Here is a 22,089-nt window from a genome sequence, read left to right as displayed (position 1 = left end):
ATTATTTTCTAAGCAAAGAATCGAAAATTTTGAATTACCCTGTAAAAGAGTTGTTAATTGACCATAAGAGATACTGTCAATAGCATTACTTTAATGCTGTACAATATCAATATCAGCTTGTAACTTTTTCTCATGGCAAATGTACCTAGAATTCCCAAGTTATAATATGGTGGAAATGAGTATCCCTCAAATATTCAAGAAATCTTATTCTCCAAAAATGGAAAGTAGGAAGCAAAAATAAAAGGAAATGAAGTAAAGAAAACAATAGATTAGTGATAACTTCTAATACTGTGTTTGGTTCCATGGTGAAATGCTGCAAAAAAACTTCTAGTTAGAAGCTAAAAAAAGCCTCTTGGCTTTTGAGTGAGCGTGACTAAGATTCTGTGCAAATTGAGAAACCAAAGGCTCGCTCACTAAGACGTGAAAACAAAGATAGGCCTCTGCGGGGTGGTCTTTCTGGGCCGCTTTCTGAAATTCATGACTTCAACCCACCCAAATGACTCAGCTTCAGAGATAGATGACTCAGGTTCTGAATGATGAGCATCATTCATAGTGCAGTCAATAGCTTCAAGTTTTACTGGACTACTTTGAGAAAGGTGATTTTGAATTTGGTTTTGGGGATCCACTGGAAGTGCTGAGATCTAACAATAGCACATGATTTGAATCAAAAGTGATATAAAACCTAACAACAAAATTTTAATATAAATCAGACATGGCATGTTACCTTGCATGTAATGGAGCAGAAGCAATTTCGCTCATCTGGCAAGTGTTTTCCACATTCTTCACAAGTACCACCTGATTTCAGTTTTGTTGAGAAGTTGTAATCTTTAGATTTTGAGTCAGGGCATAGATCAACAGCTTTAGGTCTACCAATTGCAGGTCGGGGTTTGAGATGCACAATCCTTTCGTTGTTGGATATGTAAGTCTGCCAAATTGTATCACCATTGTAAGAAGAAAATTCTGTTAATTGATGATCAGTTTTAGTTACAAAATTAAATTCAGATCTTACTAATGAGAGCATAGATAGATTTAGTGAGTCAGATATACCAATGAAACAATGAGGTTCAGGTATTTAACAACAATGTTCAACAACAAATATAGAACAAAAGAGAAATAAAAATAGCTTATTTCACAGACGACAGCATTAGAAAATTAATCACAGGGTAATCCATTCATTGGTTAAAGCTGATAATAGATAAATGGTTTCAACACTTTATCACTAGGTCCACCAAAGAACATCTACTTGAACTACATAATCCATTTGAAAAATTAAAACTACATATGATTTTCCATCAGATCATTCAAGGTTATATATAACCTATAAGAGCAAAACAAATCAAGAAAACAACCAGCAACGAATAAGATTGACATCATGAAATTGAATTGGTTTCACATTGGGTACAAAATCAATCAATCATTTCTAACAAGGAATTCAATACTATCCTTTGACAAAATAGAGAACCTGAATATTCTCGCAGTCGAAATACTTCTGCAGCTCGGAATGGCGGAAAACATCCTGATAGGAATATTTGTATATCTGAAAGCTTCTGTGGAGGGAATGAGCCTCCTTACAGTGCCTACAAACTCTAACAGCACAGTCTACACAGAAAATATTCTTCTCACTCGATCGAAGGTCAAAGTGTTCATCACAGTAACCAGACCTACTGCTCATAAGAGCTCTAATCCAATCTCTATTCCTTTCCTTTGGTGAAAGATTCTGCCCCATCTACAAAATCAATCCATTAGCCACAAAATGAAATCAAGAAAACACACTACAACCAAACACAGTTCAACAATCAAGGACCAAAATAGTAAACATTCCTAAATAAAATTACCATCACATTAGTCTCCAAGAAATCTAAACCTACTTATATTACCTAAAAATGGCACACAAATCTAAAAATTTCAAGACACAATGAAAAAAGTAAAAAACCAACCTAATCTGCAAATGCAATTTACAAATTTGACATATTGATTGATACCCCTCAATCCTAAACTTAACTGAGACTATCTTACACTGATAGAAAGATTACTAATTTACTACAATGATTACAATGAAATGATCATGGTATTGCAAGCAAGTTACAATCTATTAAAAGATAAAAATCAAAACTTTTGAATAACCAATGAAAATTTAGACTCCAGAAAACACAGAATTGATTATTTTCTTACCATTTCTCTGGATTTGAGGTTGGATTGCACAGTAGTAGCAGACGCGGCTTGTAGAGGAAGTGAAGAAACAGAGACTCTCTCTCTCTCTCTCTCTCTCTCTCTCATTGTGAATGTGAAGAGACTGAAATAGAATAAGGAAAAGGGTAAAAGAGGAATATTAAATTATCAATGTAATTATAATATATTTAGAAAAAATAAAAATAAAAATGGAAATTGAATCGTTTCTTTCTCTGCGGAAGATGAATGCTGTTTAGCCGTTGGATTGGAATGTAATCGTGCGGTGGTGGTTGGTCAGGATTGAATGTCGTGTGGGACCCACGGTTGAGAAAAGGTTGGAAATCCCTAAAAGGTCGCTAGCTGCCTTCCACCGATTTCCCGCCAATTTAACCGAAATTCTCGGAATCATAATTTATTATATTTATTTATAATTTTATTTTTACTAGTTTTTTGTTTTGTCCAAATTCCATTTTTAAATGAAGATGCAATTATGTGGTGGCCCAATATAGATATGAGATTGCTTCGGCTGAGTGGTAGCTCAATGTGATAAAGACACTCACGAGAGGATGGTTCTCACATTAAAGTCTTCCTTCCAAATTTTATTTATTCTATTTTAGGGTTCATGATTTGTTTTATTACCCAAAAGGTTACAAGGCCAAATAAAGCCCAAGATGGCTCAAATAATTTACAACTAAATGGATTCTATAATGGTTAGCACTAGCAGAGATGCTTAGAAGTAAGTTTTTCTTATCTAACTTATAGTCAATCATCGAGCTGACACATTTTTAACGTTATTAGAATGTCACTTATTAGCAATTGTTAACTCATAAGGTTCATATAACGACTTCATTAAGACGCAATGTCTTGGGTATGTTCCTCCTTACCATGTTTATAAGTACAAGTTTGATCGTTTATTTACATAGGATTATCAATCATTTTACTATCTCATTGTTCTTCTAGGACTTTCAATATTGACATGGAAAAAATACGTGTAATCAAATTTTGATGCAATGCAATGTCCTCTTGTGCTTATGTTGTGGGCTATGCAATGTTTTTTTAACAGCTTGTAGAGTCTCAACCCTTTGTATGGGCTTGGCCCATTTTGAATGAAATATCTTACTCTGACAAAAAAAACTTCATGGTCAAATGTAAATTGACTTTGCATTTTGAGGAATTATCTTTTACGCTTTTTTTGTAGACTCTCTAAATATAAATAGTATTTCTATGAAATGTAAATAGTAAACCGTTGAGCGTGGGTTGGTTGGTGGAAGCAGAGGCGCGCGAACTCTGCGTTACTCCCTTACCGTTTTGCACCCTTCAAAACAAACCATTCATTCATTCACTCTCTCTTTTCAATTCAATCACATTTTCTCTCTGTGCCACCACCATTCCATTTCCATTGTTTCTCATAAGAAAACAACAACATGTCGGTATGTTCTCACCTTCTCATACCAACATTGCTACTTTGATTAAACAATTTAACATACAATATATTTTTCATTTGTTCTTCATAATTGTTCCAAAAATGATGAAAAAGAATATCCATTTCTGTTCAACTAGGTGGTTGTCAATTTATAGAACATTATCCTAGAAACACCTAAACTTTTTGCATTTTATGTGCAGGCCCCAGCGGACCATACTGATCAAAACGTAGAAGCAGTTCCCCAATCTACAGTTACACCAAATTGGACAATTCAAGTTTCAGATGTGAGGAACAAATTGTTCATATTGGCTAATTATCATTATAAATCTGTATGCATGTTTTCGCATTAAAATTTGTGCAATGTATCCCTTAATGGAGAATTCCTCTTACAGGTAAGAACAGTGAAGGTAGGCAATGTATCTTTGGCTACTACAGAGAAGGATCTTAAAGATTTTTTCTCATTCTCTGGTGATATTCAATATGTTGAGATGCGAAGGTCGAACTTATCATGTATTTTATCTTCATTCATTTTCATTTAAATTATGGTAAAATGTCACCCTCAGTATACATTTCTTGTTAATTTTGCAGGGAATCTGAGACCACTCAGGTTGCATATGTTACCTTCAAGCATACGCAAGGAGCAGACACAGCAGTACTCTTGACGGTATGATTTTATAAAATCACTTTTACCATATAATCAATTATACAAAAACTAGTTCTGTCTAAAATCAATTCTACAAACGTTATTCGAACACACACTAAATCATTTGCTTTCAATTACTAAAATTGATTGATAAAGGGAAGTGATATTTTTAGTTAATCTTTTATCTTTTTCGACAAACTAAATCATACACTTATGCCTCTATAGGGTTCCAATATTGCTAATGTTCCTGTCACAATTTCACCCGTTGAGAACTACCAGCTCCCTCCTGAGGCTCAACCCTTGAGTCCGGTAAGTTCCTAATTGTTGATTCGAATTCTGTGATATTTATTGCATTCAATTGATCTTCTAGTTATGTTCAATTTTGCTTCCTTGTGCTCAAAATATCAGAGTTCAAGTAACTTAGCATTGCTTGTGTGTTTGAGATGTATGACTTATAACTTAGCAGGTTCTGAAACATGCAGCTTCATGATTAGCAGATAGATATACAGGGTGCCTAATATATTTGTCATGGTGTCAGCAACATGTTTGCAGCATAATAATCAATGCAAACTAACTCTTGCATGGAAACAATGGTGCAACATCTATTTAGACCAAATGACCCCTTGTGTTGTATGCTATATGTTCTGGGAGATTTTCTAGTTATCCCATCATTTGGCTACAGAAATTCTTTTTTTTCCCACCTTGAGTTGGGAATCTTATAGCATGCTTGGATCAACTTCTACTGTCTCATAATCAATTCAGACACCTAGAAATTACAAACAAGTATCTCCCCATAATTGATTTTGACTTCAGAATTAATTGTGGAAGGAGTTTCAAACATGCAATTAGTTTCTTTGGTATGTTAATTAGTGAAGCTTCTAAGGTACAATGCTTTTCACAGGAGAAAAAACAACCTTTTGCTGCTGTTAAGAAAGCTGAAGATGTGGTGAGCACTATGCTAGCAAAGGGTTTCATTCTAGGAAAAGATGCAGTTAGCAAGGCAAAGTCCTTTGATGAACGCCACAACTTGACCTCAAATGCTACTGCCACAGTTGCTTCCATTGACCGCAAAATAGGATTGAGCGGTAAACTAAGCGTTGGAACAGCAATTGTGAATGAAAAAGTGAGCGTGATGGATGAATTTGTTTTCTTGATTTTGCATTTGCCTCCCTCAAAACTTTCATAATGTCTCCTCTAATTAACCAATGTTTGTTTTATTTAATGTGTTAAATTTTAACCCCCTGACTTACTTTTTCTCGTTCTGTCCCTGAAGGTGAGAGTGATGGATGAGAAGTTTCAGGTTTCTGAAAAGACAAAATCTGCTATTGCCGTTGCTGAGCAGAAGGCAAGTAGTGCTGGAACAGCAATCATGAGCAACCCTTATGTGTCCACTGGAGCTTCATGGGTGTCAAGTGCCATCACTGCTGTTGCAAAAGCAGCTGAGGATGTGAGCACATTGACCAAAGAGAAGGTTGAAAAGGCTGAGGAGGACAAGAAGGAGATCATTATCAGTGAAAAAAAAGATGAAGCTGTTGATGGATTGGCAAAGGTGCACTCTGAGCAACCTCCTGCAGCAGCAGCAGCACCTGGGAGCCCTCCAAAAGTTGGTGTTAATTCAGAACATGATAGTAAGTTGGGGATTATATGACTTGAGCTCACTCAGCGTGTGTTTCAATACTGTTATCTCCAAACCAAGCGACAAGGATACAAAGCCTAGCCCCCAGAATTAGTATTAGAGTGAATATATCTGGTTTTATCTTCTTCATGTCTTATAGGTCTTAAATTTGTCCCCTATTTCGTATTAAACCGTTTCTCTACGTTTGTTAATTGTTTATTGAGCAAGTATTGTGCCATTAAATAATGTAATGATGATTAGCTAGTTAACTTGGGTGTCACAGTTCTCTTAGCTCATGATCTTCCAACTATCACATGGTCTCGGTCATGTTCTCTATATGACTATATGGATTGACCCGGGTACGTACACAGCTCTCCAAGTCCTAAGCATTTTGCTTAATGGACTTGTGATAGTGTTGCCCTTCTTACGTTGCTCTTCTTCCTCCATACCGAGTAAAGTGACTAATATATAGCTCAGTATGTACAGATCAGTTGAGTTTAATATGTGAGTGAACTTTCAACCTAATTCTTATGAAGAGTTTTATTTACTCTTTTATCTTGAACTGCGAGTAAACATTTGTTTGCAAATGGATATCCAAAAACAACTTCAATTTTTAACATGATCAGCAGCCTATGAGTACAGTTGCATTGATTTAGTTTGCTTAGTTATAGGGGTCTTCAGTCTTCAGCTGCCGGAAGTTTGCCATATTATGTCATGATAAACCTGATTGATTGTTGTGGGGACTGAAAGTTGGCTAATAGCAATAGGATTTGATTGTGATGTGATAATAAGTCTGGTTGATCTATAATCTACCAATTTAGAAACTTATAAATAAAGGTTTGGTTAATTAATCCGAAGCCTATTATCCCTGAAAGTTTATTTTTCTCTTAAATTAAATGAAATTTTGTTAATTATTTAAAAATATAATATTACATTCCTAAGATTTTCAAATATATTCCGTCGCAAACTCGCTGACAAGGATTGTGACGGATGAACTCGTCGCAAACCATAGAGACGGATTAATATTGCGTCGATAATTTCACCTCGCCTACAAGGTTTTGTGACGGATGGATATTCCGTCGCAACTCGCTGACAAGGATTTTTTATGTTATTTAAAAGAACCCTTTTTTTTCTTGTCGAATAATTGCACTCAAATATAAAAGACCCTTTGTGAAATTAATGCTTGGGATTGTAGAGAGAGAGAGAGAGAGAGAGAAAGGGTTGAGTTGAGTTAGGTGGGTGCAGTGCAGGAAACAGAAGAAGGAAGAAGAAGAAGTAGGAGTGAGATTTGAGAAACAAACGCAAACCTAAACCCCTTGAATTGATAAAAATGGGTTTGTCTTCAAATTCAAACTCAAACGAATCGACCGAAATTTGCATATTCGATTTGAGGAGAGGCCAACACGAAGGTCAGGAACTCGATAAGATCTTGTTCTTCTTCCCCGCGGGTTTGCCTTTCTCCAAGCAACTCTCTCTCATTGGTCTCAGTGAAGGTCTCATCACTTTCACCAGGTACCTAATTAATTAATTGATTACACAAATCAAATGCAGTTGCAGTTGGTGCTGATGAATTCAATTGAATTAATTGATTCATTCTTTTGCAGGATTTTCTCTCCAGAGGCTGCTTGCGAGGTCATCGAAGCTGAACGACATTCTCATGTGTTTTACGAGCCTGAACCTGATATATGGATGGTCATGGTCTGTTACTTTTTCCCCATTCTCGTTTGGATTTATACCATGTTTCTTTCCACTGTGACTTCACTTGTGCTCTTCTAGGTGGTGGAGAAAACCAATGACACAGAACCTATATGGAGAGATGACGCGTTGCGAAAACTTCTCAAGGAAATTCACTCACTTTTTGTCATGTTTCATGGATCTATAAGAACAATGCTGGACAAAGAACCTGCTGGAGGTCTAATAAGACGTCATTTGCATTCCTTTATCATGGATTATCTGAGGGGTAAGTCATCATACCAGACCACGCATGTGAATTGTCAATTTGATAAATCATCATTTGTCATTAGAGTTATGATTCAAACTATTTCATTGTAAGTCATAATTGTCAGCATGTAAAAAGCCGTCTCCGTCGGATTATTGCTGCTGTGGTAATGGTGAAGTTGCTGTCTCAAATGGTTTCCTTTGGATCTTGCTACCTCATTATGCTCAAGTAGCTGTCTCTCAAACCTTCATTTTCTCTTTGAGGCAGATTTTTTTGCGGGGAAAAAGCTCCTATTACCTTCATTCCGTGATTGCTTAAAGGAATGTGGAACTGCGCAGATGTTGACAATAGGTCGGGAGGCTGCCATTGAGGTTCAGGTTAGATAAGTTTTAACCAGTGATATAAAAAATACAAACATTAGCCAAAAATAGGACTGTAGAGCTTCAGAATTTCTATTTTGCAATTTTATTTTTGAAAGTTTTTTAAAGCTTCAGATTCTTATCATTAAGTGATTGTGCATTTTCATCCCACTGTCCACATAAGCTACTAACAATCTTACAGCTACTTTTTTTTATTAAAGTTTGGCTTGTTTATGAAATTCCACTTGTTGATTTCTTGTTTTGACAGTCGCTTATCAGTGTGCTCGAATCCTCTGCTGGAAACACTGCCTGCTACTCTATGATTTTGTTTCAAGACCTGCTGGTGTCTACAACACTATCTCCTGTATGATTTAGCTTTCAAATACAATTTTCTTATGACAAAAAATTTGATTAGGCAAGTTGCTTGGTCATTCATTGTGTTACTACTGTTGACTCTTTTTTCAGGATGATACCATAAATTTATTCACATACGCTGTGCTAAGGTTGACTCCGCATGCTCTATCTTCTGGGGCAAGTTCTTGGTCATACTTACGGAAAGGAAACACTGCATCTAATGTTGCTACGGAGTCTAACGTGGCCCATCCAAGCACTGTGTCTGAAAGTTTTTATGGCTCATCTAATATATCCCCTGGTATAGATGACCATCATCTTGTTGTGCGTCCCTTACAGCGTGACAAGTGGTCCAAAGGAAAAGATGGTTATCTTGTCACTGATTTATGGGGTGCAGAGGTTGGTACTTGGGTGTTTGCCACCCCAACAGTTTTGCTTCAACAGACTGGAGAGAGAATGTATCTCTGTGCTTATCAGCATAGAAGTCTTACTTTGATGCTTCTCATTCCTGTATCTTCCATACCTAATGGGGAGCAAGGTGTGTCGGCAGTGAAGCAGCAAGTTCTAGAAAATGTCAGTTTCCTTATGAATTATCATTACTTTTACACATAATATGAACCATGCATAGGGAAACAGAATATTGTCGTGTTTTTGTTCCATTAAACTTTCCTGTTGGGTTGAACCCTGAGAGGTAAACCCTGAGTTAGTTAGTTGGGATAATTATCTGGTGTCATTTCATATCTGTTAGCATTTGTTAGTAAGCTAGTTGGGGGCTGGGTATTTAGAGAAATAATGCGTGTGTCCTATAAAGAAGAAGGGGGTTTAAGAGGGAGAGATATCTAGTCATTGAGAATTGGGGCCTTTGGGCAGGAGGTTTGCAGACCCTCAAAGTTATGTAGTGTTGTAGACAAGGGAGATTTTTCTGATTATGTGTAATAAAATACCAGTCCCTATGACCCTGTCAAACTCCTTGCATGCTAGAGTCCCCTGACAGAACTCCTTTTTGCTGTAGGGTTATCTTTACCCAAGTCACAGGGAATTACTTACCCGTGTATCTTGTATTATTACCGAGTTCAATTTAATAGCATATACAAGATTTATTTGTGGTTCCATTAGTGACAAACATGAAAGAGTATTTCATTAAGAGGGGATTGTGGATTATTCTGCTTCTGTAATGTAGTCGCATTCTGTTGTTTTTCTGTTCTATTTTTGTGTTAATTTAGGTAAAGCATTATTATTTTGATAGCAGACAGTATATATGATGGCATATATTTGAGGAAAGTATTTAATAAATGTTCATAGATTCTTTATACAATAGAAATCCATGCTTTGTCGCATACTTGCATTAGTGTCCCCCTGATATAGTTGGTTTAGTGATTTCATGTGAAGTGTTGAAGCTGTGGAGAATCGGAAAAATAGGATCAATGGTTGTCTGATGAACCACTTATTGATATTGATGTTGGCTATACAAGGATGATACTTTAGTACTTCAGAAAAGAAAATAAACTATTTGTGCTTATTTTTGTTATACTAATAATTAATTGAAGTTCAAATGCCTGGTACCCTGCTGAGGAGATGCTGACACGTCTACTATCTTGTGTGCTCAACTGGCAGAATACTATATTGCAATTTCTATAGTACTCTTTAGGGTTTGCTGTTGGTTTATAGTGCTCATTTTTTTTATCTGGTTCTAAATATTCATTACTGATCAGGATTCCAATTTAATCTGCTTGAGAATCTTATATTCTTGTTGATCAACAATGCACAATGGTTCTTCAGTTTTAAGCATAGGAAATTTAATTTGGAATATCTAGTAGTCATATCTTTTTCTCTGAGCATCTACTTTTTCTTTGCTGAATACATCAGGCATCACTTAAGATAATGAAAGTTGAAGAGAAACTATCCAAAGGATGGGGTGGTGAGAATGCGTATCATGTCAGCGGGTACCGTTATTTACTAGTGGATGGTGATAGAAATGTATCCAGGGCTTCTCCTGCAACAAAAGTCACAACTTTGACTAAGGTGTGGTGTTGGCATTGAGCTGTGTTCTGGTTCCCTTTTTCCATTAACTTTTTTCGCCCCATTTAACCAATAATGTTTGAAATGCATTTTATAAATCGAAAGATATGACTTGTTATTCAAGTTCAACTTCTAGAGGTCAGACTTCTAATGGCGCTGCTTTGTGGATGGCACTATAATACAATTATCACTTTTCACTAATGCTCTCTTTGCGTGTGAATTAGCTGAAAACATCTAAGCTCTGGTTCATTTTTGTGCCTGGTGCAGGAGTCCTTGTTTGCTATGAATAAGCTCAGACAAGAGGTTGAGTTGGAGAAAAGTTGGGCGAAGCTAGATAGCCGTAGTAGTGAGAAAGATCTAGAGGTGTGCATCAGAGCAAAAAATAATGCCTGGGTTATTTCTCGAGTCACTAGAGGGAAGGAGCTATACATTGTTCTAGAGAAAGCTAATGAAACCCTTCTATATGCCTCAGATGCTGTTGAAAAGTTTAGCAACAGGTATCCAACTGGTTTCCTATCATTAATGTGCTTTAGTAGTTTACTTCTCATGCATATATTGTTAGGCCCTGTTTGGAAAAGCTTATTTGAGCTTTATCTTATAGCAAAAACGCTTATTCAAGTGTTTGGAAGAGCTTATGCAAATAGCTTATGACCTACTATAAGTTTTTTGAGCTTATTTTCATAATCTCTTTAGATTTGCTTATAAATAGGAGTTTCTGCTTATCCATTACTTATTTCCGATTTATTTTCAAATTAGCTTGTCATAAGCGCTTAATTAAGTTGTTTACTCAAACACACCACTACGGCACTACCCCTATTCTTCTTATAATGTAACAAAGCCAAGAAAACAAGCAAAGAGGAAAAAACCTCATAATATTTCAGATTTCAAGCCAATGAGTTCTGTTCTGTTTTAACCTAGATGAAGAAATACTCTTCCCTGATATAAAAAATACTTGGCAGACCCGAGTATTCATCCCTAAACTGGGAATAATCTACAGTATTGTATCATGTACTCCCTTCACTAAAATAATGGTACATGTCTTATAATTGGCTAGTTTTTCCTTATCTCATTTTCTAAATATCAAATCCTTATAAGTGAGAGCATAGAGACTTTGGTACTACAGGAGTTTTGATGCTCCTGAAGCTGACTGAAAAGATGAATTGTCTCTTACTTCGTTGTTGTTGAATATTTCAGGTATTGCAGTGGAGCTTTTTCACTGGACTGAGGAAAGGAAACCCAAGTTTTTCGACTGAGGAATGGCATGCATAGCTGCTTTTCTGACCTTGTTTTCCTCAATAAGGTCCGGAAGTTTTCCACTGTTGAATTTTCTCACCAGTAAATTTAAGAAAGGAAGAAAGAGTTCTGTTGTGTGTACATCTCTCTGTATATATTAAGTGTAATTTACACTCTCAAGAATGCCGAATCAAATCTTGTAACCAGTAGCTATTGAAACAAAATTCTTAAATTCCGTCGATTCCCAGAGCAACTCGCCAATGACATGGTATTGGTCTCTTGGAGCTTTTATTCAAACAAAACATATGTGCTCTCTTTCGTTTATATTTTTAAGATGGAACAAAACATGACAAAAAGCTTGGCGAATGGTGCATTTTGATTCTCTGGAACAAAAAAGAAGAGAGCATAATACCCTCATAAAATTTTATCAATGGCCAAATATCTCTAATTTATGTTTGTAACTTTTACATATAAACTTTATTATAAATTACTATGTGTTTGACTATATTAACAATTAAAAATAATACATATTTTTGAAAATTAGCAATATTTTTACAATTCTAGTGCTAATATGTTATTATAAATCAAATTTTAATAATAATTTTGAAAATTTTAAATGATAGTTTTTGTAGAAGTTTGAGAGATTTCCCTTGAATATCTCTCCTTCTTTTACACTCTCAAGTTGCCACGATTAATAATAATCCAACCTTCATTATAAGGAAAATGCCTCCATTTTTTTTTTGAATAATCCCTCCTTTTATAGTGGGGAATCTTTCTCAACCTAATTGGACTCTTATGTCTCATATATCATCGGCTCAAGAGTCCTTACAAGAAAATATTCTAAATTTAATCCTTAACGGTGTGGACAGACCCCATAACTAGGGGTTGGCTTGCCCTATCATGATATAGTATGTCGATGGGTGTGCTGGGTTGCCCCTCAAAGCCCTAGCCTAGCAGTTCAGCGACTGATCCGTGCTTATTGCTGGGCGGGTCCTATTAATTATCATGCAGATCCGGCCTTGCCCCATATATAAACATAAACATATAAAGAGAATTGCATAGATACCTATCACTTAAATTATTTTTAGGAAGAGAGAGTTGGAGTTTTTTGTCCAATAAAAATGTGTTAATAAACTTGGGTTATCCTATTGAAAAGGATTATTGAATATCATGAAGTTATTTCATTATCTCTTTTTTTTAAAAAACTCATTATCTCTTTTTCGAAAGTTATGTATCTTAATCAATAGATTGCAAAAATCTTGATTTTTAAAATAAAAACTGAATCAATATCAATGATATTCTTAAATAATTCATAAAGATATATTTTTGGTTGAGGGTTGGATACATTACAAGAGAGGCCCAAAAGGCCCAAAGCGAGAACAAGACTTGGAGATAAAGCCTTCAAGAAACCCTAGTCGGCAAACCCGACCTCTTATCAACCTTGTTGCCTTCACTCCTCTCAGCGCCCAACTCACTCTTCTGAATCCTGATCGTGCTTCTTCCCCACGAACCTCACCAGGTGAACACGCTTTTCTTCCTCTATCAATGTCAATCATGCTTTTAGGGTTGCATGTACACAACAATCTCATTCAAAATCGAAATCTCGAATTGATTCTGCTTTACGAACTAGGGTTTTCATCTAACTTAGCGTTTTTCCATTCACAATCTCAATTGGATCTTCTTCGTCCACCCCACTCCACCATGTTGTGTCTTCAATTATGTTTGTCTCTGATTGATTCTCTTGTTAGCTTCACGGACTTTGAATCTTGCTTAATTTCTTGATTATGTTTGATTAGCAGGTTCAGATCTTAGCGTAAGAGTGCGCTGCGCATCTTAACTTGGAGCCATGTCGCTGGTGAGTGCAATCACAATTCACTGCGTTTTTGCTCCGATCGATTTATGCTGTGTGTACTTTTCTGGATTTCACACTTGATTCGTTTTTCTTTTATCTAATTGTTTGTTCGTTCTGTAGATTTTGCATGCAGGGAAATCAAACAAAAATGCCTACAAGGCACTCATTGCAGCAGAGTATGCTGGTGTGCAAGTTGAGTTGGCCCCAAATTTCGAGATGGGTGTTTCTAACAAGACTCCCGAATTTCTCAAAATGAATCCTATTGGAAAGGTATTATATCTATATCCATAGCTTCACATATATTGATTTACCTGAGTTAGATGTCTCACCTTGTACTTAAATAATTATTTATTCTTTCAGGTCCCAGTGTTGGAAACCCCAGATGGCCCTGTATTTGAGAGCAATGCTATTGCTCGTTATGGTAAGTAATTTTTTTTTCAGTTTGTCTGCTTTAGCTTTGGGAACCATAATGCCATGATTTAAGAGTTTACCAAAGCTAATTCAATCATATTGTCATACCTTTGTTGTCATGCATGGGAGGTTGTTGTGGTTTTTTTATTAACATTACTGGTTTGCTGCAGTTGCTCGATCAAAGGATGACAACACTTTGTATGGGTCTTCTTTGATTGAATATGTAAGTCTTGTCTTGTCCTTCAAATTTGTCATATGATTATCATTGGTGTAATTCATGCTGTGTATTTTACTTTCTGAAAAGGATGTTTGTGTTCCTATGATAATTCTATTATCTGATGTGCTCATGTTTTAATGTACCAGGCTCAAATTGAACAATGGATTGATTTTGCATCTATGGAAATTGATGCTAATATCGCCAAGTGGTACTATCCAAGAGCTGGATATGCACCATTCCTTCCTCCAGTAAGTTGCAAGTTCCATCAAACATGTCAGTTTAGTTAATTGTCAATGCTATCACATTGAGGATAATGGAAAGTTATGCTGCAGTTAAAATGAATATGGATATATGTCCAATTCATCTGGTCATAGTTGGTTTATTCAGGATTTCTTTGGTTTTATAAAATGTCTCCTCTTTCCATTTCTTATTTTCCCTTTTATTTACCAAGTGCTGCCTTGTATTTTGTCATTTTTTTGTTTTAAATGTGTGTATGAACCTTGGAAAGCAACTTTTTATTGTTTTCATATTGTCTTGTACAAATCTTTAATAATGGGAAACAAAATGAAAATACAGTTTTTTATAAATGAAATGAAAAAATAAAATAAAATTCTCAAATTAACTCCCCTAAGTTCTTCATATTTTTTGTTCTTTCCAACTTGTCTGCTTGACAGTTTAGTCTGATCTTTTTTGTGTTTGTATGAAGGCTGAGGAATTTGCAATTACTTCACTGAAGAGAGCTTTGAGTGCTTTGAACAGCCACCTTGCCACCAATACTTATCTAGTTGGGCATTCTGTGACCCTGGCTGACATAATATTGACATGCAATTTGTATCTTGGTTTTGCCTATATCCTAGTCAAGAGCTTCACATCTGAGTTTCCTCATGTTGAGAGATACTTTTGGACCTTGGTCAATCAGCCAAACTTCCGAAAGATTGTTGGTCAGGTCAAGCAGGCTGAAGCTGTACCAGCTGTTCAATCTGCTAAGAAGCCTTCCCAGCCAAAGGAATCTAAGCCCAAGGCAAAGAGTGAGCCTAAGGCAGTGGCCAAGAAAGAGCCAGAGCCCAAAGAAGAAGAAGAGGAGGTAGCCCCCAAGCCCAAAGCCAAGAATCCCCTTGATCTTCTTCCTCCAAGTAAGATGGTTCTGGATGAGTGGAAAAGGCTCTACTCCAACACTAAAACCAACTTCCGTGAGGTCGCAATCAAAGGTATTGTTATTTTATCCCCTTTTGTCTGTTTATCAACTTCAGTGTTAGGATTATGACTGTAGCTTATATTCATTACAAAATTTGTGGTTAGGAATATTCTTTCAGAGAATGTCGTGTCGTGATATGACAATCATTATTAAATCCTCTTATCTTGCAGGATTTTGGGACATGTATGATCCCGAGGGATACTCTCTGTGGTTCTGTGATTACAAATACAACAGTGAGAACACTGTTTCCTTTGTGACATTGAACAAGGTTGGTGGATTTCTTCAGCGAATGGATTTGGCCCGCAAGTATGCATTTGGAAAGATGCTTGTGATTGGATCAGAGCCTCCATTTAAGGTGAAGGGCTTGTGGCTTTTCCGTGGCCAAGAAGTCCCTCAATTTGTCATTGATGAGTGCTATGACATGGAGCTTTATGAGTGGACAAAGGTTGACATCAATGATGAAGCTCAAAAGGAGCGTGTCAATCAGATGATTGAAGATTATGAACCTTTTGAGGGCGAGTCTCTTTTGGATGCCAAGTGCTTCAAGTGAAAAGCTATTACTTGGAAGGGTATGCTTTTTACCCTTTTGAGGGTATGCTTTTATAACTGGACAAGTTGTCTTCGTTTTTGGTAGGATCTGGTTTCTTTCCTGAGCGACATTCAAACTTTTAAGTATTTGATATTCTACCTTAATTTTTATTATATCTGAGACTTTATACAAGTACTCTATTTTGTGTTGGATGTCGGCTTGTGTGAAAATACAATGATTTTGTTTTTGTTTTTCCTCTCTCCTCCTACCCTGGTTGGAGCCATGGCTTTGTTGGTATTGCTAGTGTTTTTTCCCTACCTCTGCTTGAATTGTGAACTTGAAAACTTCTTCACGAGCTGTAGGCATGCAGTGGCTTAATTAACTTGCGCTCGTGCATGTAGGCTAGGTTATCTAGGTGCCTAGCCAAAATTTAAGGTCGAAAATGGTTGTTTATTAATAAACTAAATGCAGCTAATGAATAATTTTACTGTCAAATTTAAACTACAATAAATAGTTAATGGTTCAATACGTCTATTACTGATGCTATTACAAGATACTATTATTTGATTTATTTGATTATATTTGTTGAAAATTTTGAAATTATGTCCTGAAGTTTAATTCATTACTCTTGATTGTATCTTGTGAACATCTTCCAAAGCTGGTAGGCACGTAGTGGTGTTACAATGTGTTAAATAGTAATATTATTGAAACATTAACACATGGAAATGCGTTAAAAGATTTAATGCAGTAAAAGCAAGAGGTTAATTTCTATTTTTTGATTGAAAAATTGTTGTTGGTTTGAAGTTAAAAAATCTTAAAAAGGAAAAGATATTTCGAAAGCATAGAGGTTTTTCAACTTTAAGTTTGAAGGAGAAACGGATAACAAACTCATCCCATCCAACCCATGATTGCGGTAGACTGTAGGTGTTGGAGAAGCTAATTTTAGGTCATGTTTACTTTCACATTTGGTGTCTTGTATTGTAACGTGAGTTCAGCTGCATAGGATCTTCTGAATTTTTCAAGGTCCAATCATTAAATTTAACTTGGTTTTTTCTAACAAATTTGATAAGGGAAGTTGCTTGATTACTAATTAAATTATAACTAGTCTCATTTTTTAGAATGACACCATAAATTAATTCTTATATATTATCTACCCATACTAGGTTCAATTCGCAATGCTCTATCTTATAGAGGTCGTATACTTACCATCTTTAATTCAAGCAACTAATTAGATTGTTTAATTTAAAATTCATATCATTTTTTACGACTTTGCTTAATGCTACATCATCTTCTGCACCACTTTAACAAACTTCACTAATATTTCACTCCGAACCAACGATTCTAATTTTTATATTTATTTTCACATTATCTTCTAACATTTGCTTTTTTCCGAATAGTATGGCAATGGATAATTAGGGCATGCTAATACAATGGTACAATAAATTTTGATATATTTAAAGGTTTTGCTGCCTTAGGATTTCAAGAGTGATGGATTTCAAGTTGTAGAATAGGGTTTACATTCTGCATTAGGTAATCGAGATCGTATAATGTGAATATCAGGAGCCTTGGATATCCGTGGCAGCATTAGGCAATCGAGATCCTATACTTTCTGTTTAGTATGTGAGCCTTTGGAACCCCCTTGCCAAATCACCCTTGAAAGAATACCCCTGATAGCGAGAGTAACTGTCTTGGTTGAAATGTGATCTAGGTGAAGCTTTTAACCTTTTACTTACATGGACATGAACCTCTGTCAAGCCGTATAAATGAGCATCTAACACCATTGCAATCAACTACATCTAGACCACATGATGCCCATGGACGATCTTCAAAGAGCCTATCAGTTAGCTTAAAAATCTAGAATTTTTTGTTTGTTCAGGTGGTGAAAGGATCATATGGTTTATGTGAGATATGAATAGAAGAGTTACATGCGTATGAGTCTAATAGGATTAGTGGATGCTCTTCTCTCTCTCTCTCTCTCTCTCTCACACACACACACACACACACACACACACATCTGCTACAAATTCTCTGCTTTCAGTTTTTCAATCCTACTTTCTTTCAAATGCTTTCAGGGGTGAATGTACATATGGCCACCAAAGATGGTGAGCGTGCTAAGTCAGATAACAATGATATGAATTCGGAATCTCTTGGCGAATCAGAAAGTCTCTCTGATATTGATGATCAAGAGGTTATTAACAAGTTCCATGCTTCATCTGTTGGCTTTTCTTATCTGTTTTTCTTGCCACGATTTCTGTGAGGTGTTTTTAAGGGAGATGTTTATTACGTAAACAACTCCTAGAGAAGTGTTTGTAAATTTCAGTCTATGTGAAGCATCATGTTTTCAAAAGTTTATGTGCAAAGAGTATTGTAAGTCTATGTAGGAAGGTGGATTATACATGGGGAATAAAGTATCTAATTAAAATTTTCAAGTGTTTCAATTAGCTTATCTTGCTGCTAATGAAGGTTTTTCAGCAGCTTCTTGTCAGTAAATAGTTGTGGTGCTTCCTTTAGGAACCTAATTTTCTTTGCATCGGGTGGTAAGAAGTATGGATTTTTCATTAGAATGGGTAGGAAGACAAGTATGGGGTTCATGCCAACTCTTGCAAAACGTTCATTTTGCAGCCATACTGCTCTTTATGCTTTGCTCTCTATTAGGGACTGGGCAGATTATATTTAATTAGTTCTTGATATATGTCATGTCTCTGACTTGCTTATTATGCTTGATTATTCTCCTTGATATAATGTCGTGTGCTGCCTAGGTTGATGGGTACTTTCTCAATGAGGAGGAAAAGAATATGAAGAAGATCTTATGGGAAGATATGAATCGAGAATATCTTGAGGTACTGAATATTTAATTATATTTACTTTTTCTGTTTAGATATTGTTGGATAAAGCTCTATGGCAGTTTTTCCACTTCCTATCATTATTTAATCCCTAAAGTTGGTCCTTTTTGCTTATACTTGTTACTTGTAATGTGTTTTCCTCTGGATTTCCATTTCATGGTTTGTCTTATGTGATAGATTAATGTGTAGTGGATCTCGCTTAACTTCTATTCTTCTATAGAAAGAAGCAGCCAAGCAAGCTGAGGCAAATTTCCAAAACTGTTCTGAGGATTTCCTTGCAGCGAGAGAACTTGTTCAATCTGTTGGTGCAACTGTGGCCAAATCCAGAAAGGTAGCTTTTGAATTACTTTTCTGGTTGTGTTCTTTGTATGTGTGTTGAAACTAAAGTAAGAATTAAATTAAGTGAATCTATCAAACACAATACTCATCTCTCTTGAAGATTGGTTGTGATATATAGGATTCATTTATTCTTTTAACAGATTTTCAGTTACCTGCTATGAATGGTATTGGTGATGCATTTGCGACTGAAATTGTTGTGATATGATACTTTCATTCAGCCAGTGCTAATACCAGGAATGACTAGATATTAGTTGTTTAGAAGATCCAAGATTTGTGGAATGGATGGACATGCCCTAAACCCTAAAAGTCATACTTTGTAATTTCTTCTCTGGGACTGTCCCCAAATGAATTGAAGAAACCATCGTATTGTGATTGAGGGTTTTGTGCCTGCACTTGTGATTGAGGGTTGTGTATGTGTGTAATTTTTCCTTGGTTGTAAAATATGCTGCATAAACTGCAAGACTTCAGGGTAATAGTATTTTCAATATGAAACATGCACATCTGTAGGAAAAGAGACAGAAACAACTTCAAGAGGAAAAAAGCATGGGTCCTGCTCAATCTCCTCCAGATGCCTCAAGCCGAATGTTGAAAAGAAAGGTATTTATCAAAAAACAGATGCATTTTTATATATTTTGTTTATTAAAATAATTATGATGCCTTCTCCTTTCCTGCTATGCATATATATTCTTTAGTGAAAATGTCATTTTCTCCTTTACGTAGTTATTATTAGTATCATTCTTAGAGGTGATAATGAAAAAAATGCTTGTGAAAATAACTGAAAAATGGGGACTTTTAATAATTGAATTCATAATTCTTCCATTTTCAATCAAGAGTATCTCTTAAGTTAAGAAGCTGATTTGGATCAAATTAGTAGTTTGAATTCTATATTGTCGACATATGATCTTTATTGAGGGATTGCGTAGCTTTGCTGCATTGATATCTTTCGCTACATAGTATCTTCTGAAAATGGCCGTATATTAGTACTAATGATATTTTTTTACATGTATCATGTTGCAGAGGCTCGAAAGCAAAGTCAATTTTGATCTCTTGGAAAAATTATTCGGAACTGTAATTCTCTCCTTCAACTGTTTTTGCTTTTCAACGTATGTGCAGACATAGTTCCACAAAGATGAGAGATGAGATACACATATTTACTTGATGTAAATGAAAGTCACTGTCTTAATCTTCTGTGTCATTTGAATTTAAAATCCAAATGCATTTGATTTTTCTTTTGATATATTTTTCACATAGTGATGGGAAAAGTTGTATCAAGATATAACATATTACACTACTTTTATTTAACTCTTATTGTTAACAGGATAATTCAGAGAATCCCAAGAAAGTACAATAGGAGCTACCCTCTGAAAATCATGATAATTTTGAGCCAGAGTTAGGGGACAAAATCAGATGATGAACTAGGATCAGAGGGCGAATTTGAGGACGGTGATATGGATAGAGAATATGAATCTACTTTGTATCAAGAAAATGCAGACGAGACATATGACTGTGAATATGGTGGCTATAGTTATGATTACTCTTCAAAGGTTGTTTTTACTTGTAACATGCTTGGATCTTTTTTTCGTCATAATCAATTCTAATACGTTATCGCTATTCACATAAACTTTTCCTCATAATCGAATTTAGCTTTAGATTCAATGGTAGAAGGTTTTCCAAACATGCACTTAGTTTTGTGTGACCTTGAATCCATTTTCCAGACATGACATGAGAGTTTAGGGCAATTATTTTTCATCTTATGTTGCGATTTTGAACTAGTTGATTAAACATAACGTCTCGAGAAATTTATATGGACCATATAAACAACCGGTGAAAGAACACATTTATAGACAGGTAAAAATACACGTTTAGACAAAAAAAAAAGACAGGTAAAAATACACGTTAGAGACTACACATTAAGAATGTTTGTTCCAACAACTAGTGGAATTTTGGTTTTTCACAAATATGATTGATTTAGATAAATGGTGGTAAACCAAGGAGTAGAGGATGCATAGTACTTGAAATGAGTTCCTATTGGCATATTATTCTTTGTGGTCTTCGCATTAAAGGCAACCATTTGTTTTTGCTAGTTAAACACTCTAGAGAAGGAACGGATCCATTAACACCATGTGTTCTTTTTCTTCTTTTTCCACCATCTCCAAGGCTATTAACCAATGAGGCCCAACTGACATCCTGAGATACATTATTTTAGGTACATACATATCTTGTACCATAGAATATTTGCATATTTAGGGATGACCACCGTTATTTGCACTGCGGTTTTTGCCCCAAGCAGCTCCACTTGGATGGAATAATTTTATCGAAAGCACCTGCTCTTCCAAGCTGGTTCATCGCTGCATTGACCTTGATCCTTTTTGTCCTTATTGCGGGTTGGAAACATAAACTACCTCTCATGCTCTCCTCTTTTATCCAGTTGTCAGGTGCGTTTGGTTAGCATCTTCGTTGGGCCTTCATCTTGAGGTGGTGCAGACTTTCCCCAAGTTCTCACAATTGTTGTTTGAGTGTTGCAGTGTTCATGCTTCTTTCTCTACGATGGCTTATGTCATTTGGGAAGTTAGGAATCGTGTGGTTTTGTATGGAGCCCCTTTCTCGTGCGACTCGGTGTCGGCTTGGGCTGCTTGTCTGCGTTGTCGCGACCTTCTTTGGAGGTTCCTCATGCCTGCTATGCACCAATCTTCATTGTGGCGTTGTCCTCCTTTGGATTGGATCAAGATCAATGTGGATGCTTCGGTTCGAGATGCTTAAGTAACGGGTCTTGGGATGATTATCGGGGATGCAAATGGAGAGGTCTTGGCTTCAACTTCCTCGTTTCCTATTTTAGTTGCAATCACTGAGTTGCCAAAAGTTCTTGGTCTTCGTTGGGTTATGACGCTGGCAATGGATCCAGTTCCAGATCCATTTATTTTCAGACCGATTATTTGCAACATTTTAAGTGGT

The 22,089-nt window shown here is 36.0% G+C and overlaps 5 protein-coding genes across 11 annotated transcripts; 4 read left to right on the top strand and 1 right to left on the bottom strand.

The window, feature by feature from the left end:
- Positions 1-180: 180 nt before the first annotated feature.
- On the bottom strand, positions 181-2,307 carry LOC130716071 (uncharacterized). 2 transcript variants are annotated; one of them, XM_057566254.1, is made up of 4 exons: positions 2,173-2,307; positions 1,463-1,726; positions 725-925; positions 181-641 (listed from the first exon to the last, which is right to left on the bottom strand). In XM_057566254.1, exons 1-4 carry the CDS (start codon positions 2,275-2,277, stop codon positions 414-416), a joined length of 798 nt encoding a protein of 265 aa, XP_057422237.1. In that variant the 5' UTR covers positions 2,278-2,307; the 3' UTR covers positions 181-413. The 2 variants fall into 2 exon arrangements, with proteins under 2 accessions (XP_057422237.1, XP_057422238.1); XM_057566255.1 differs by having other exon boundaries at positions 1,463-1,717; positions 2,173-2,284.
- A 1,130-nt stretch (positions 2,308-3,437) lies between these two features.
- On the top strand, positions 3,438-6,875 carry LOC130711216 (binding partner of ACD11 1-like). Its single transcript, XM_057560740.1, has 7 exons — positions 3,438-3,599; positions 3,793-3,876; positions 3,985-4,088; positions 4,181-4,256; positions 4,461-4,544; positions 5,137-5,358; positions 5,509-6,875. Exons 1-7 carry the CDS (start codon positions 3,594-3,596, stop codon positions 5,881-5,883), a joined length of 951 nt encoding a protein of 316 aa, XP_057416723.1. The 5' UTR covers positions 3,438-3,593; the 3' UTR covers positions 5,884-6,875.
- Positions 6,876-7,030: 155 nt separating this feature from the next.
- LOC130711215 (vacuolar fusion protein CCZ1 homolog B-like) lies at positions 7,031-12,053 on the top strand. Of its 3 annotated transcripts, none has more exons than XM_057560738.1 (10): positions 7,031-7,362; positions 7,455-7,548; positions 7,627-7,810; positions 7,917-7,955; positions 8,057-8,166; positions 8,417-8,512; positions 8,614-9,072; positions 10,366-10,521; positions 10,786-11,015; positions 11,713-12,053. In XM_057560738.1, exons 1-10 carry the CDS (start codon positions 7,181-7,183, stop codon positions 11,741-11,743), a joined length of 1,581 nt encoding a protein of 526 aa, XP_057416721.1. In that variant the 5' UTR covers positions 7,031-7,180; the 3' UTR covers positions 11,744-12,053. The 3 variants fall into 3 exon arrangements, with proteins under 3 accessions (XP_057416721.1, XP_057416720.1, XP_057416722.1); XM_057560737.1 differs by having other exon boundaries at positions 7,917-7,961; XM_057560739.1 differs by lacking the exon at positions 7,917-7,955.
- Positions 12,054-13,114: 1,061 nt separating this feature from the next.
- LOC130714036 (elongation factor 1-gamma-like) lies at positions 13,115-16,206 on the top strand. 2 transcript variants are annotated; one of them, XM_057563886.1, is made up of 8 exons: positions 13,115-13,270; positions 13,551-13,606; positions 13,724-13,873; positions 13,964-14,024; positions 14,185-14,237; positions 14,378-14,479; positions 14,938-15,439; positions 15,597-16,206. In XM_057563886.1, the coding sequence occupies exons 2-8, from the start codon at positions 13,598-13,600 to the stop codon at positions 15,974-15,976; spliced, it is 1,257 nt and encodes a 418-aa protein (XP_057419869.1). In that variant the 5' UTR covers positions 13,115-13,270; positions 13,551-13,597; the 3' UTR covers positions 15,977-16,206. The 2 variants fall into 2 exon arrangements, with proteins under 2 accessions (XP_057419869.1, XP_057419870.1); XM_057563887.1 differs by having other exon boundaries at positions 13,131-13,270; positions 13,548-13,606.
- A 146-nt stretch (positions 16,207-16,352) lies between these two features.
- Positions 16,353-20,758, top strand: LOC130714037 (transcription factor IIIB 60 kDa subunit-like). Of its 3 annotated transcripts, none has more exons than XM_057563890.1 (6): positions 16,353-18,143; positions 18,715-18,795; positions 19,019-19,129; positions 19,645-19,734; positions 20,155-20,205; positions 20,456-20,758. In XM_057563890.1, the coding sequence occupies exons 1-6, from the start codon at positions 18,018-18,020 to the stop codon at positions 20,486-20,488; spliced, it is 492 nt and encodes a 163-aa protein (XP_057419873.1). In that variant the 5' UTR covers positions 16,353-18,017; the 3' UTR covers positions 20,489-20,758. The 3 variants fall into 3 exon arrangements, with proteins under 3 accessions (XP_057419873.1, XP_057419872.1, XP_057419871.1); XM_057563889.1 differs by having other exon boundaries at positions 20,155-20,297; XM_057563888.1 differs by lacking the exon at positions 20,456-20,758 and having other exon boundaries at positions 20,155-20,372.
- Positions 20,759-22,089: the final 1,331 nt, after the last annotated feature.

This window comes from Lotus japonicus, chromosome 4, assembly GCF_012489685.1.
Source record: "Lotus japonicus ecotype B-129 chromosome 4, LjGifu_v1.2".
NCBI classification, from domain to species: Eukaryota; Viridiplantae; Streptophyta; class Magnoliopsida; order Fabales; family Fabaceae; genus Lotus; species Lotus japonicus.
The sequence above is the reverse complement of the archived record's forward strand: the minus strand, read 5'-3'. Positions and strand labels throughout refer to the sequence as shown.